Genomic DNA, 12502 nt, shown 5'->3' with positions numbered 1-12502 from the left:
CGAAGCAATGAGACGTCCTCTAGACTCCCCACATCCCAGGCACATTTACCATCACCAGGATGTGCCTGAACAAGCGCAACACGTCTGCAAACCCACACAACCCAAAGGATTTGCTGTTCATCTATTAAGTCACACAGGCTTTGGACATCAAGGCAATGGACACATTTCAGTCAAGTTTTACAACACACAGTGTTAACGCTACAAAGAGGCATAGTTTAAGACTAATTAAAATTTATATCTGAACAAGTTTTGGTTTAAAAAAAACTGACCGTGTTGTTGTCCAAGCTTAACCAGTGAGTGTATGGGAGTATAAACTGATGACAACAGTGGCTGTCAGAGGACTTGATGAGACCTCACTGCTTACAAATGGAGGTCAAAGACTCTGACACCATCTGTGCTGCAATTCACCACCGTCTCCTCTCCCTACCCGCTATTGTTGACTTTGTGGATGGTTCATCACAACCTAATTTCTCTTGGTGTAAAAATAAAACAATCTTAAATTTATTAATACTAGACTCATGATCTAGTGTAGTTAAAATGGATAACATTTATAAAAAGGAAATGTAATAATTATTTAAATTTTCTATGGCACAACTTTTTATTTTGAGGTGGGAATAATAGTTCCCCCAATCTTTGGAAGCTTGGTCGTCCCTGATTACATATCAGTCATAAAATCAGACCCCTCCTCCTCACAGAACCAGATTATATTTTGAGGTAGAATATCTGGAAAAATGTGTATATGTATAAGATATATAATCTCTTAAAAAATGGTCAACATCACTTAATCTATTTCTGCTTTTGCTTTCAAGTATCTAAATGGTGTGGTGAAATAATGGAAGGTGCATATTTCATGATAATAGTATGTCACCTAAAATTTATTATATGTAGGTAATAAGCACTTAATCAAGAGTCTCATTTCCACAGCATTTGCATGTTAAATTTAGCAGGCTCTGCATAGCAATGTGTTCACTAATTACTAAAAACTTGAGGTTTTGTAGCATTACACACTTGTACATGGTTTACCAATATTATAGCCTGTATTTCACCCAGACTCTGAATGTGTATAAATTATTGATCAATTCAAGCATGGAAGGTATGTGGGAGTTTGATTGTTAGCATTCAGAGACTTCCCAATGCGTCGCCTCGAAATTGATGTGAAAGAGGCGCACAGTCTGCCACTTCTCTCAGCAGGGTGTAAGATCACTGAACAACACTCCTGTCATTCATAAATTTGATTGCTTCACTTGCTTGGGTGTACACACAGTAGCATAATACCAGACTCACCTTAACGCTAAAACAAAATCATCTCTTTAATATTTTAAACAGCCTTTTTCCCCTTTGATGTGTCTGCTTCCTTTAGGAGATCCAGCCTTGTGATCACCACAAAGCTCTACTGGGGAGGAAAGTAAGTGCATTTCTGTGGGCATGCAAATTGTTTTTACATATATCTATATGTGTATGTCAATTTTCCAGCTCAGATGCTCAGACTATATGACTAATGGCCGGCTAGACGTGAAACTTTTGCCTCCAGCTCTAGGCCTCATGGCATTGAATCAGACATTCAGGGGAAATCCACAGGTGCACACACAGGGCATTACGCTGGAAAAAACGACAGCAAGCCCCCATCTTGCTTCTGTTTCCATGTTGTATTTAACATCTATATCCCTCAGGGCACACGTCATATTTGCTCCTGCTGTCATGCTGAAATATTGTGAGTTCAGTCCACATTAGTCACATTCCCCCTCCCTCCAATAAGCCTTCAGGTTTTCACCAAGGCAATCGGGTATCCACCAGTGCTTTCACATTCTTCTTTTGGTTTTCTTTAAATATAGTTTAAGTCACTACAGAGGGTAAAAAGATTGTGAAATTTTTATATAAAATCACTCTCTCAGGCAAGTGTCAATGTATTTAAAATCTCTTTCCATCCTAGATGCATTCAGAGAACAACTATTTAACTCACTAGAGTCTTGGCGAGCATCTCTGCTTCACATTATATTTGCATATGTGATGCATGCCTCCCACATGCTTGCACAAATGTAAGATTACTTGACAATATGATGTAAAGAAAGAAATTTCAAAGTTTGCACTTTAACCAAGCTAGAAGCAAGAGGCCAATGCAGAAATGTTGAAATAATTGAAATTGAGCAAAGTGTAAGATCAGTTTAGCACCATTTTGTAACAAATGTGATCTTGAGGCACTTATTAAGACAAACATGCCAATTTCAGTTCAGTAAAAGCTCCATCAATGGCTCTATCTTGGGTAGAAACACAGCATGAGCCAGGAGTACTTTCTACTAGCAAGAAAAACATAGATAATAGGAGCAATAGCTCTTTCAGCAATGCTATCAGGGAATAGCATTGCTGTCCCCTGATAGGGAATGGCATGCCTTCTACAAGTACAGTCATGATTAACACATCAGTATAAATGAGTAAACAAAAGTTAAATGACTGACAATCTTTTGCAACAAATATTTCCATACAAACTACTCTTGCAATACTGCCTCAAGAAATACAGAGCTATATGTCAGATAAGATTTAGCAGCCACACAGTCAGGTATCCCCCGTGGGAGTGTGTGAGAAATACAGCCAAAGGTAAAGTGGAAATCAGACCTGTCACAAAGCGAGACACAAGAGGGAAGTTAGACGTGATAACTTATTTGTTCTGAGTTTCTTCACTTTCCTCAAATAACTAACTTTTCTGTATCACACAGAATGTAAAACTTACAAGGCTGAAAGGTCACATTGAAGGGGATTATTCTGTCCAAAAGAAGTCACTGTTTCCAGAATTTCTGTTTTTCAAAATTAAACACCTTCCTATGCCTTTGGATCTGCTGAATGTAGGTAAAAGAAAAAGCATCTGACATGATTTGTTTGTTGGTTGATTGGGGGTTATAATACTAAACAGCAGAGGCATGGAGTAGATGATGAAAAAAATGTATGAAATATATTTAATAAAAACAGTGAATGAAAACTTACAAAATCCACAAAGAACCTGGGCAGAACGCAAACCATAAATCCAAGGAACCACCAACTTGACAATATTAGGAAATAGCGAGGAGTGACTGAGAATGAGGTGCTTAAGTCTTGGGAGGTTGAATGCTGAACAAAAGACCTGGGCTGATGAGCTAACATGTTGTAGATGTGAGGGGAGAGCGCAGAAGGCAGGCTGAGGAAAGAGAGGAGAAGAGGAAGTGACACAAGGGGTTGAGGTGCCAGTGTGCCTACACTGAGGACTAGGAAAAGAATCTAACAAAATAATTAGACATGAAAAACATAATAAAACTAGAGCAACTAAGGACTAGTCAAAGAAACAAACATAACTGCAACCATTAAGAAGGAACTGAAGTAAAAACTAAAAACAAGGTAGAACTAACACAAATAATAAAACCCAAAACAAATTCAAACAACCCGAGATCCTGACAGCATCCTCCCTGGCTTAAGTGAATTTTATTTTTATTATTTTGTTTTCAGATATGTCTTCAGCAAGTAAAAGATTTAGCAGATGGTGGTAAAACAATTGTTTAACAGACATCAACAGAAATAACGTTAAAAATAGATAGATGCCGTAGAATTAAAAGATATCAGTATATCTACATTGCTTACAGCAAAATTTAAAAGCGACTTGCTTTCTCTCATCAATGGCAGCTCCTCCAGGATGGCTTTGAGCCTCCTAGTGGTTCCTTTAATTATTGCTCTCTTTCCAGTTTAGGTTGTTGGCCATGTCTGGGTAGGTTTCTTCTTTTAGGTGATCGGTAGTGCTTCAGATGTTGAAGATTTTAGTGGCTGGAAGGGGACATATAATGAAGAATCTTGTCTGGCATGATTAATTGTCTGCTTATGTTTTTCTAGCTGAGGTGTTCATGTCTGTTTCTCAGCTTGTAATTTTTTCATCTTGTTTCAGAGCTGAGACAGAGAGAGGCCTCAACCGAAAACACATCATTGAAGGTAATCTGCCAAAATCCTCCTCTCTGTTTTGTCCTTTACGTTGCACCATCCCTCCCACTCCTAGGTCACTCTTGCAGAACCTCCTTCTTTTATCTTGCTTTTTCCTCCCTCCTTGTTCCCGTCTGTGTCTCTTCTCATGTCTTCAGTGTTGACGCAGCAGAATTTGGAAGCAGAATTGGCCAGCGGTGCATCAGACTTTGTCGGATGTTTTGTCTCGCATTACTCTAACAGGTTTCTTTCTTATACATTCACATTCGGAGTGCTGGAGCCAACAGCAGTGCCCGCTCTTCTATTCTCCTCTGACAGGCTCTTTTTCCAAATTGTTACTTTACTCAAGTTTATGGCGCAAAACTTCCTCAGCCCCCACTTCTGAAACAACTGGCCTCTCCAAAGCGCAATGCACCTCTTACAGTGACTCAGCCCTCTCCCACATTATTAGCATTCACTGCAGCCACTGCAGCGATTCCCACCAAACAAAAGGCGAATGCACCCAGGAAAGGCGGAATGAGAGGGGACAAGGTTTCAGAAGCAGAAGGTTGAGGAGAGCAAGAGATTCAAGGGAAGCAAAGTGAAGGTATCATCATCAATTACTTAAGCCCAGTTTTATTGTACGGTAAATGACAGATTTGTGAGAGTAACTGGTGTGACACGTGTCATCACAGACTAATGTACCGGCTGAGAGCAGCATTTGTTGATACTCTCTTCTGCAGAAAAAAAGAAAAGCCCTTCAAGGTCACTTGTTCAGGTGCTGTAGTTCACTAATCCAAAACAATAGGTTCTCCTGGTTTGACCTTGAGGTGAACAAACCTCTAACAGGCTGAAAATGTGTTGAACATTTTTATAAATTCCCTGACAGCTTGAGCAGTGACTAAACAACTTTTATTGAGCTTCCATTTTAAATGCATCATTTGCTGCAGTTGCCGGCAGAGTTGCTTTGTTGTTCACCGTGTTTTCTCTGCTTCCAAAAATAGATTCCCTTCACGGCCCTTTAAACTCCAGCTAATCCAGCTGACAGCACCGCGCGATGACGGTGCAAACCCAGATTAAAATCCATGTTAAAAAGTGGTTCTCAGATTGTGTGGGAGCAGATGACAGGGAAAGGTATAAGGAGTTCTATCAGCACTGGGACGTGGTGTATCTCTCAGCTGGGATTAGTGGGTGATGAAGAAGCCTAAGGCACTAATCTGCCACACACACACTCTCTTACTTTTCCATGTCTCTATTACGCTGCCGTCCTCCTTTGTTGCAGTCTCCTGTGTACGCTTTTCATTTCTCATCTGGTTTTAAGTTGAGCAGGCGCTGATAGTGACCTTTCTTGTGTTTCCATGTCTTCTTTGAGCTTGATATGTTTGGGTCACCCCCCCCTCCCCACACACACACACATCTAACATTGTTTATGTAAGAGGAGTGAGGATTTTACAGGTACAAGTTTTTTTTTTTCATTTCTTCTTGTCAGAATGCGAGCTCAGTTTCAGAGGGATTATCTTTAAGACTTGTGGTGTGTTTAAAGAATGCTTACTTTCAATCAAAGATTGCTTTTGAATGCTTAAATAGGATTTTAATTTTTTTTTTTTTTATGCGTCAACCTGTTCTGGGTCTTTTACTGCTAGTTTAGAAAATTCACCATAATAAAGCAAAAATGTTACTGTCTTAACTTTCAATCACATATTTAACATATTTGGAAAACAATTAGCCACTATTAACTTCTTAGATGATATCTTGAAATTCTGCTTTAATACTTTCACAAAATGATGTTTTCTCAGGATACCATTCATTTTGTAACATGTACCAATCCCTCTGTGAAATATATATTTTATTTTCCTTGTTTCTCTCGCTTTGTCATCAACAATCCGGCCCCGTTTTGTTGCGTTTGGCAAGCAGAACAAACTTTTTAGGTATCCAAGAATTAAATTTGCTTGCAAATGAACTGGGATCAAAAGATATGGCAGAGCTGAAATATTTTAAATTAGCTGGCATTTTCTGACATCAAGTTTCCTGGGATAATGAGGACTCGATGTTAATGTTTTTTCACCAAGCTAGTGCTTTTTGAAATGTCTCTTTGTTGTTGTTACTTTAATGAGGACATTATCATGGATTGAGCTTGCATAAAGCTGCAGAAAGCTCACAATTTTGGTACAATTGTACAAGAAACGCTTGGAAAATTGGATTGGGTCCTGCTTCGATTGACGAACATGAATATGCAAAAAGCGAGCTGCTGCTGAATGCTTTGTACTTCACTTTGCTCTGTCCAACCCATAAATCATTCTAACATGTTTAATCATTTTTCTCACCTCAGGTTTAAAGGGTTCCCTCCAGAGGATGCAGCTCGAATATGTGGATGTGGTCTTTGCCAACCGGACGGACAGCAACACTCCTATGGAGGGTAAGTGATTTTTGATCAGACCTCTGGAGGCTGTTGGAGGGTTGGGAGCATAGCATGAGGCATTCTGTTATATGAGAAGGTGAGAAATACTATTGAGGCCACTGCCTTCGCTGAACTGATGGCTTATATCTGTTTAGTCAAGTAGAAGTGAATTCCTCTGACCCGCTCTGACATAAGTTAATATGATAATCTTGCCTCATTTCTCGTCCTCTTGTCCTCTATTTTCGTCTCTCAGTCTCCCTCTATTTCTCTTGCGTCTCTGTGGGACTGCTATCTTCCACAGGGTCCCTGAGCTACTCCCGCTCCCAGCCCTCCCTGCTCGTCAGAAGCAGGATTATCTGCCTCCTTCGGGAGCGGCTGGTATATTTTTGGGTTGGTCTCTCTTTCTACCAGCCCCGCTGTGCACTTGTACTTGATTTCTACTTTTCAAAGCTCCAGTGATGTCTTTCCTTTGCATCCACCATATGTTATTATTAATTTCTTATAGACGTTTCCAGAGTTTTCCTCAATTACTTCTCTTCTGAAGAGATTCTTTTTTGTCTCTTCACACAAAACCTTCTCCAGAGGTGGTATCTGCCTAAAGGCATGGTGTCTTTTTGATCTCCTAAAAATATGTTGCTCCTCATTTCCTTCCCCTTTGTCGCCTCCCTTGACAACCAGCTGACTGTGGGAGGCCAGTCTGTCATACTCATTGTTCCAGAGGCCTGGCTGTCATTATTAGCTGTGATAACTGGCAGGTAAACCCCACAGCCTCCCCCGTCAAATCAGATTTGGCCCTTCAAATAGTTTCACTCCTTTGATGTAATAAAATTTCATTGTCAATCTGACTGATTTATTGATCAATTATCATATTTTAGTGAACATAACTTGAGCTCTCTAACTCCTGACTACTGTTTCAGAAAGTTCTTAATAGTAATAAAAAGCATTTACTTTATTTCAACCAAAGTGTTTATGCTTTTACTTTTGATTTTATTAGCTTTTTTTAATATTTATTTTTAAATCAAGTAATTTAAAAAAACAATCAGCGATGGTTAAAAATAAGGTATTGTGAAATATTCATGTTGTTCCTTATGTTCAGATGTATGCCTGTTGGGAATTGGGACACTTTTAAGTTTGTTATGCTCTTTACAAGAAATAAGATTTGCCACAGTTTCTGATTACTGTTGTATAATTACAGTAATAAAGAAATAGAACATCTAAAATAAAGTCCTGCAAACATTCACATAAATTATTGAATAGAAAATCATTTTGACTTGATTTTGGCTTGTAGCCACTGTAAGATTAATGCCATGCATCAGTTCTGTAATGTGCCCCAAATACTTTCCACTGGTTGTTGTTTCCTCTTGGGACCTCTGCAGCATGGTGAACTTGTTATTCACATCTTGTTTTACACGCAGGAATCAATATAAACTAACTTAACAACATCAATTATTGAAGGAGGCATGGTAGCATTTTAAAGGGACATCCAGTGGTAACTAACAGGTGCTTATGCATGCATGCATGTGTTTGTTTGTTTTGCTTTGTTTTTTTTACCCTAACTACATACGACCTTGTGTGAGACAACTTGTGTCCCCTTGGGGACGAAAAGTGATGTCATGGCAGCAGAGTCTGTCTTTATTATCATCACTGCGTCCCTTATCCCATGGCCTTATTCTTCTTTGACTCTTACCAGTCCTCTGATATTCCTGACTGTTTTTTTCTTTCTTTACTTAACACCATTTCTCACAAGACTCTTGTTTATTTTCTTCTACTTTTTGTTGCGCCTGTCAGTTGGAAAGTTGGCACTGCAAAGATGGTTTCCCCCAATGTGAAATTTCATCTGACATGTCAAAAATTGTGTCATTTATAAGAATTGTCAAACAGCACACACACTGAGATTTCTGCCTACTGGAGCAGAACGCATGTCAATTATTGTACTATCAGGCTACACCAAGGCCTGATAACCAAACAGCTCAAGGCTCTGAATTGTATTGCAAACCAGTCATCCTGCATCTGATTTTAAATAAAGAACATCACAAAAGCTGCTGAAAGGCATACAAGTTTCATTAATAAAATCATTTTATGACGATCCCAGCATCTTGACACCCTTCTCAGTAGAATAGCTTCAACACCTGCCTTCGTTGTCATCAAATCCTTCCCTCCCAGAGCCGTAAACCTTGAATGCGTTTTTCCAAGGCGTTGAAAATCTCCCCTGATGTGATATATTGATGAGCAGCACGCTCTCTGTGTGCATGCAGGAAGAATATAAATAAAGCTTTAAAAGGCAGAAACGTCTCCAGAACAAATCTGACAAAAACACACTGACATCCACGGAGACACCTGTCCAGACATGTACAGTTATTAGTGTGTGTTGAGGGTTTTCTCACACTTATTGCTTCACGGTTCAGAGGGGGCACTGTCATACCTGCTGGCTGGAGCTCACCAAATGTTCCAGACTTTGTGGCTCACTGCTGCTGGGAAAGAGCTCAAGGACATGCAGAAACGGGCTAAAAGCCAAGCAACTTTCTATTACCAATGCATACCAATAAAGGAGATTTGGATGAGCAAGCAGAAGGAGTTTATTGCCTTAAAGAAGAGTTTTTTTTTCTGTCATGTTGCAAGCGTTTCTTTATTAATCCAAATAACCTTTATTTTTCCATTTTTTTACTCAGCTTAGGAAAACTCTGGCAAGATGTGCTGGAAATCTCAACTAAACTTTAAATCTTAAAAACAAACATGTTAACATTGTATGTCTTTGCTCTCTGAAGTCGGATTTTCGTGTTCCAAAAAACTAAGAGCACCTAATTTTTAAGAGTAAAAACCTTCACTGGTATGATGGATTTCCTTCTCGATAAATTTAACACATGGTATTGTCAGCTGACACATTAGCTGACAATACCATTACCCACATAATTTAAAGACCATATTTGTGATGTTATTCACAGCTCTACAAGAGCAAAGTTAAAAGTGGCCACATTAAGCTGTGACTTTACTCCTCTGGCTCTGATATACCTGCAAACCGTCAGTCCATTGCAGACCACACAGTAACACATTACCAACAGAATTGAGGTGCAGTTTAGTTCCAGTTTTCGGTTGATATTGGTATGTGAGGAGCAAGACAAGGATAATAAGTAACAGGTCCCCTTTCAGATAGAATCTTTATAAACCACATTTGCCAGTTTCTTGCTTCACGTTCTTTTCTTTCTGTCCTCGCATCCCTCAACATCCTGTCTTCCATCCCTCCACTTTGGAGCAGATCCTCTACCCTCCCACCTGCTTCTCCCACACACATAGACTTGCTCTCTGTCTCTCACTGAGGCACAATTTGGTTTAAAGAAAGTTCCGGTAATTAAATAAAATCATTAGTTGTCTTTTTTCACTCTTCTGTGGATTTAAATCTCTTCCTAATTCTCACCCTATCAACTTCACACTCTTGCAGCAGCATTTTCATTGTGCAAATGGAATAGAGGTTTCATTAACTGGCATGCAAATGCAATATTAGGCAAACTGAATTTAGTAATAAATAATTTGTGTATAGTGAGACATTCATGTGATCTACCACCAGAGGATTTCCTGATTTAAGAGCTATTTTGGAAGTTCTTTACAAATGGATTGGTGAATAAAGCTCTTTTCCTTAGCATGTAAATAACCAAACAGAGCATTTTTGCTGCTTTTCGTGTCATAATCACAGACACACACACACACCTGAAGGCTACAGCTGACTTCTCTCCCAGTTTCACCTCGCTTATAGATTTGCACAGCACAAGAAGCGTTTTGTCAAGGCAGCTTTTTCACTTACAGCCCCACAGCATTTGCACACATGTGCGCAAATGATCTAATGTGACCCCAGCAAGTCACATGTGTGTACAAACAAGTTTTAATTAAAGTAAACCCTGGAGCTGCCAGCTTCAGCAAAAAAACAAACTGTGTCTTATTAAAGGTCTTCCAACTTTCAGTGGTTGCACCAACTAATATTCAAATGTCAACAATGCACTTATTTAGTGTTCCATATTTGTGTTTTTATAGAAATTGTGAGAGCTATGACTCATGTGATCAACCAAGGGATGTCCATGTACTGGGGAACATCTCGTTGGTCTGCCATGGAGATCATGGTAAGTCATTGCAAAAGATATTACATGACATGGGAGGTTAGATGAATTAATCGATATTAATTCATTTTTATCAGTCCATGTAGTTACTATTATATCGTCATCTACCTCTGCCTCATTCTGTCTTATTCAGAACTAAAGAAATGTGTTAAATAATGTAATTTGTTCCGCATAGTTTTCTATTGAATGTGATTTCCAACTCATAAAAAAACATTTAAAAATTTATATATGTTTCACATTGCTTAAAATTTGACTTTGTTTTAAAAATTTAGTAAGTAATAATGAAACTAATAAAATCAGAAGGCTAACATGCTAAAAGATGATAATATATGCAGCTCTGGGAATAGATAAAAGTCGTGAAACATAAAGGTCAGTGTTGCATGTTTTCTTTACCTCTTCGATTTCTATTTTCCATTTAATTAGGAAGCCTATTCTGTGGCCAGACAGTTTAATCTTATTCCACCGGTGTGCGAGCAGGCTGAGTATCATTTCTTCCAGCGGGAGAAGGTGGAAACTCAGCTTCCTGAGCTCTACCATAAAATAGGTAAGTGTAGCAAGTTTCCATTTATTTTCAGTGAGTCTTGTCCTGGATAGTCAACATCAGATGTTTATGTTCTTCTATAGGTGTGGGTGTGGTCTCTTGGTCTCCTCTGGCATGTGGGATTATCACTGGAAAGTATGATAATGGCATCCCAGAATCCTCAAGAGCTGCAATGAAGGTAGAAATGTGATTTTCATGTGTCAGTCCTCAAAGAATTATACTGCATTGCAGTATAAAGTACATAAAGTACAAAAGTGTTAATAATTTTTAGCCACTTCACAATTGTCCTTGTTGCACAAACTTTGAAACATTTCAGTGGGATTCTATGTGAACACATATTTTTAAATAACTGGGAAGTAAAACAATATGTGCTCATAAAATGTATTGGAAATAAAATTCTAAAGCTAATACAACATTCTCCAATCTATCATCCAAAAATGGAGAGCACTACACAAATGCAATGCTATACAGTTATGGTTGTCCGCCTACATTGACAGGGCAAGGAAAGCTTTAATCAGAGAAGTAATGAAGAGGTCAATAGCTCTCAATGAGCTGGAGAGTTTCACATTTTGAAAGGAAAAATATTTTTCTAACATAACTATGGTGTCAAAAGGTTGTTGTTCTTTCATATAAATCTAGTGTTAGATCGACAAAAAGAAATTAGTCCTTGAAAGAAATTAGGCAATGTAGGGGAGTCAGCAGACATGCAAAAGAAACTGCTTGTGTCAGACAAGACCTAAATTGAACCTGCTAAATGGTGCTGAATGATGCCTCAATTAGCTATTACATTAGCAGGCCTTGTTGTACCTATTAATACAACAAAATGACATGCATTCTCTTCCAGAAGGTCTGATACCTCATTGTGTATGCTGTTTGACAATTCTTACAAATGACACAATTTGATGGTATGTTAGATGAAATTCCACCTTGGGGGAAACCAACTATGCAGCCCCAGCTTTGTAACTGACAGCTGCAAAAATAAAAAGAAGGAATGAAACAGGAGTCACAGTCTTGCGGGACAGGGAAATTAATCACTGTTGACGGGGAGATTAATGGAGCTAAATCCTAGAAGAAAAGCTGTTAGCCTTGAAAGATCTGAAACTAGGATCATTTATTTTACAGCAAATAAACAACACTGCCGGACCTACAATTTATTGGTTTAAATCAAGAAAGATTAATGGGTTAGTATGGCCCAGTTAAAACCTGTAGAAGTCTGAAGAATGACTTGTTCACCAGTGCTCTCTGTTCAATTTGATTGAGCTTGAATTATTCTGCAAAGAACTGGCAAAAATATAGGCATCCAAATGGGCAAAATTGGTAGTCAATTAGAGCTGTTATTTTAACAGTGGTTCTAAAAAAAAAGCTAAATATGAATGCATGCCTCATGTTTTAAAACCACAAATTATAGTTTTCCTCCAATTCACAATAATGCACTACTTTGTGTAGAGGCCCGTGAAATTCTAATAATACTCATTATCGTTTGTGGTTGTAAAGTAACAAAAGAGGTTCAATCACTTTTGCAACAATATGTAGTTTAAGTTGTTT

The 12502-nt window shown here is 38.5% G+C and overlaps 1 protein-coding gene across 5 annotated transcripts in view; it reads left to right on the top strand.

The window, feature by feature from the left end:
• kcnab1b (potassium voltage-gated channel subfamily A regulatory beta subunit 1b) overlaps positions 1-12502 on the top strand; it is a 36797-nt gene that overhangs the window by 22572 nt on the left and 1723 nt on the right. For all 5 annotated transcript variants that reach the window (XR_003595965.1, XM_028021144.1, XM_028021145.1 and 2 more), the window contains exons 7-12: positions 1361-1405; positions 3902-3945; positions 6242-6328; positions 10334-10419; positions 10840-10960; positions 11041-11135. Coding sequence is in view for 4 of the 5 variants with exons in the window: in XM_028021144.1 (XP_027876945.1) it covers positions 1361-1405; positions 3902-3945; positions 6242-6328; positions 10334-10419; positions 10840-10960; positions 11041-11135 (478 nt within the window). In the remaining variant the exon portion in view is untranslated. The remainder of the gene's footprint in view (positions 1-1360; positions 1406-3901; positions 3946-6241; positions 6329-10333; positions 10420-10839; positions 10961-11040; positions 11136-12502) is intronic.

This window comes from Xiphophorus couchianus, chromosome 6, assembly GCF_001444195.1.
Source record: "Xiphophorus couchianus chromosome 6, X_couchianus-1.0, whole genome shotgun sequence".
NCBI lineage: Eukaryota > Metazoa > Chordata > Actinopteri > Cyprinodontiformes > Poeciliidae > Xiphophorus > Xiphophorus couchianus.
Note: the sequence above shows the minus strand (reverse complement) of the source record. Positions and strands in the feature narration are given on the sequence as shown.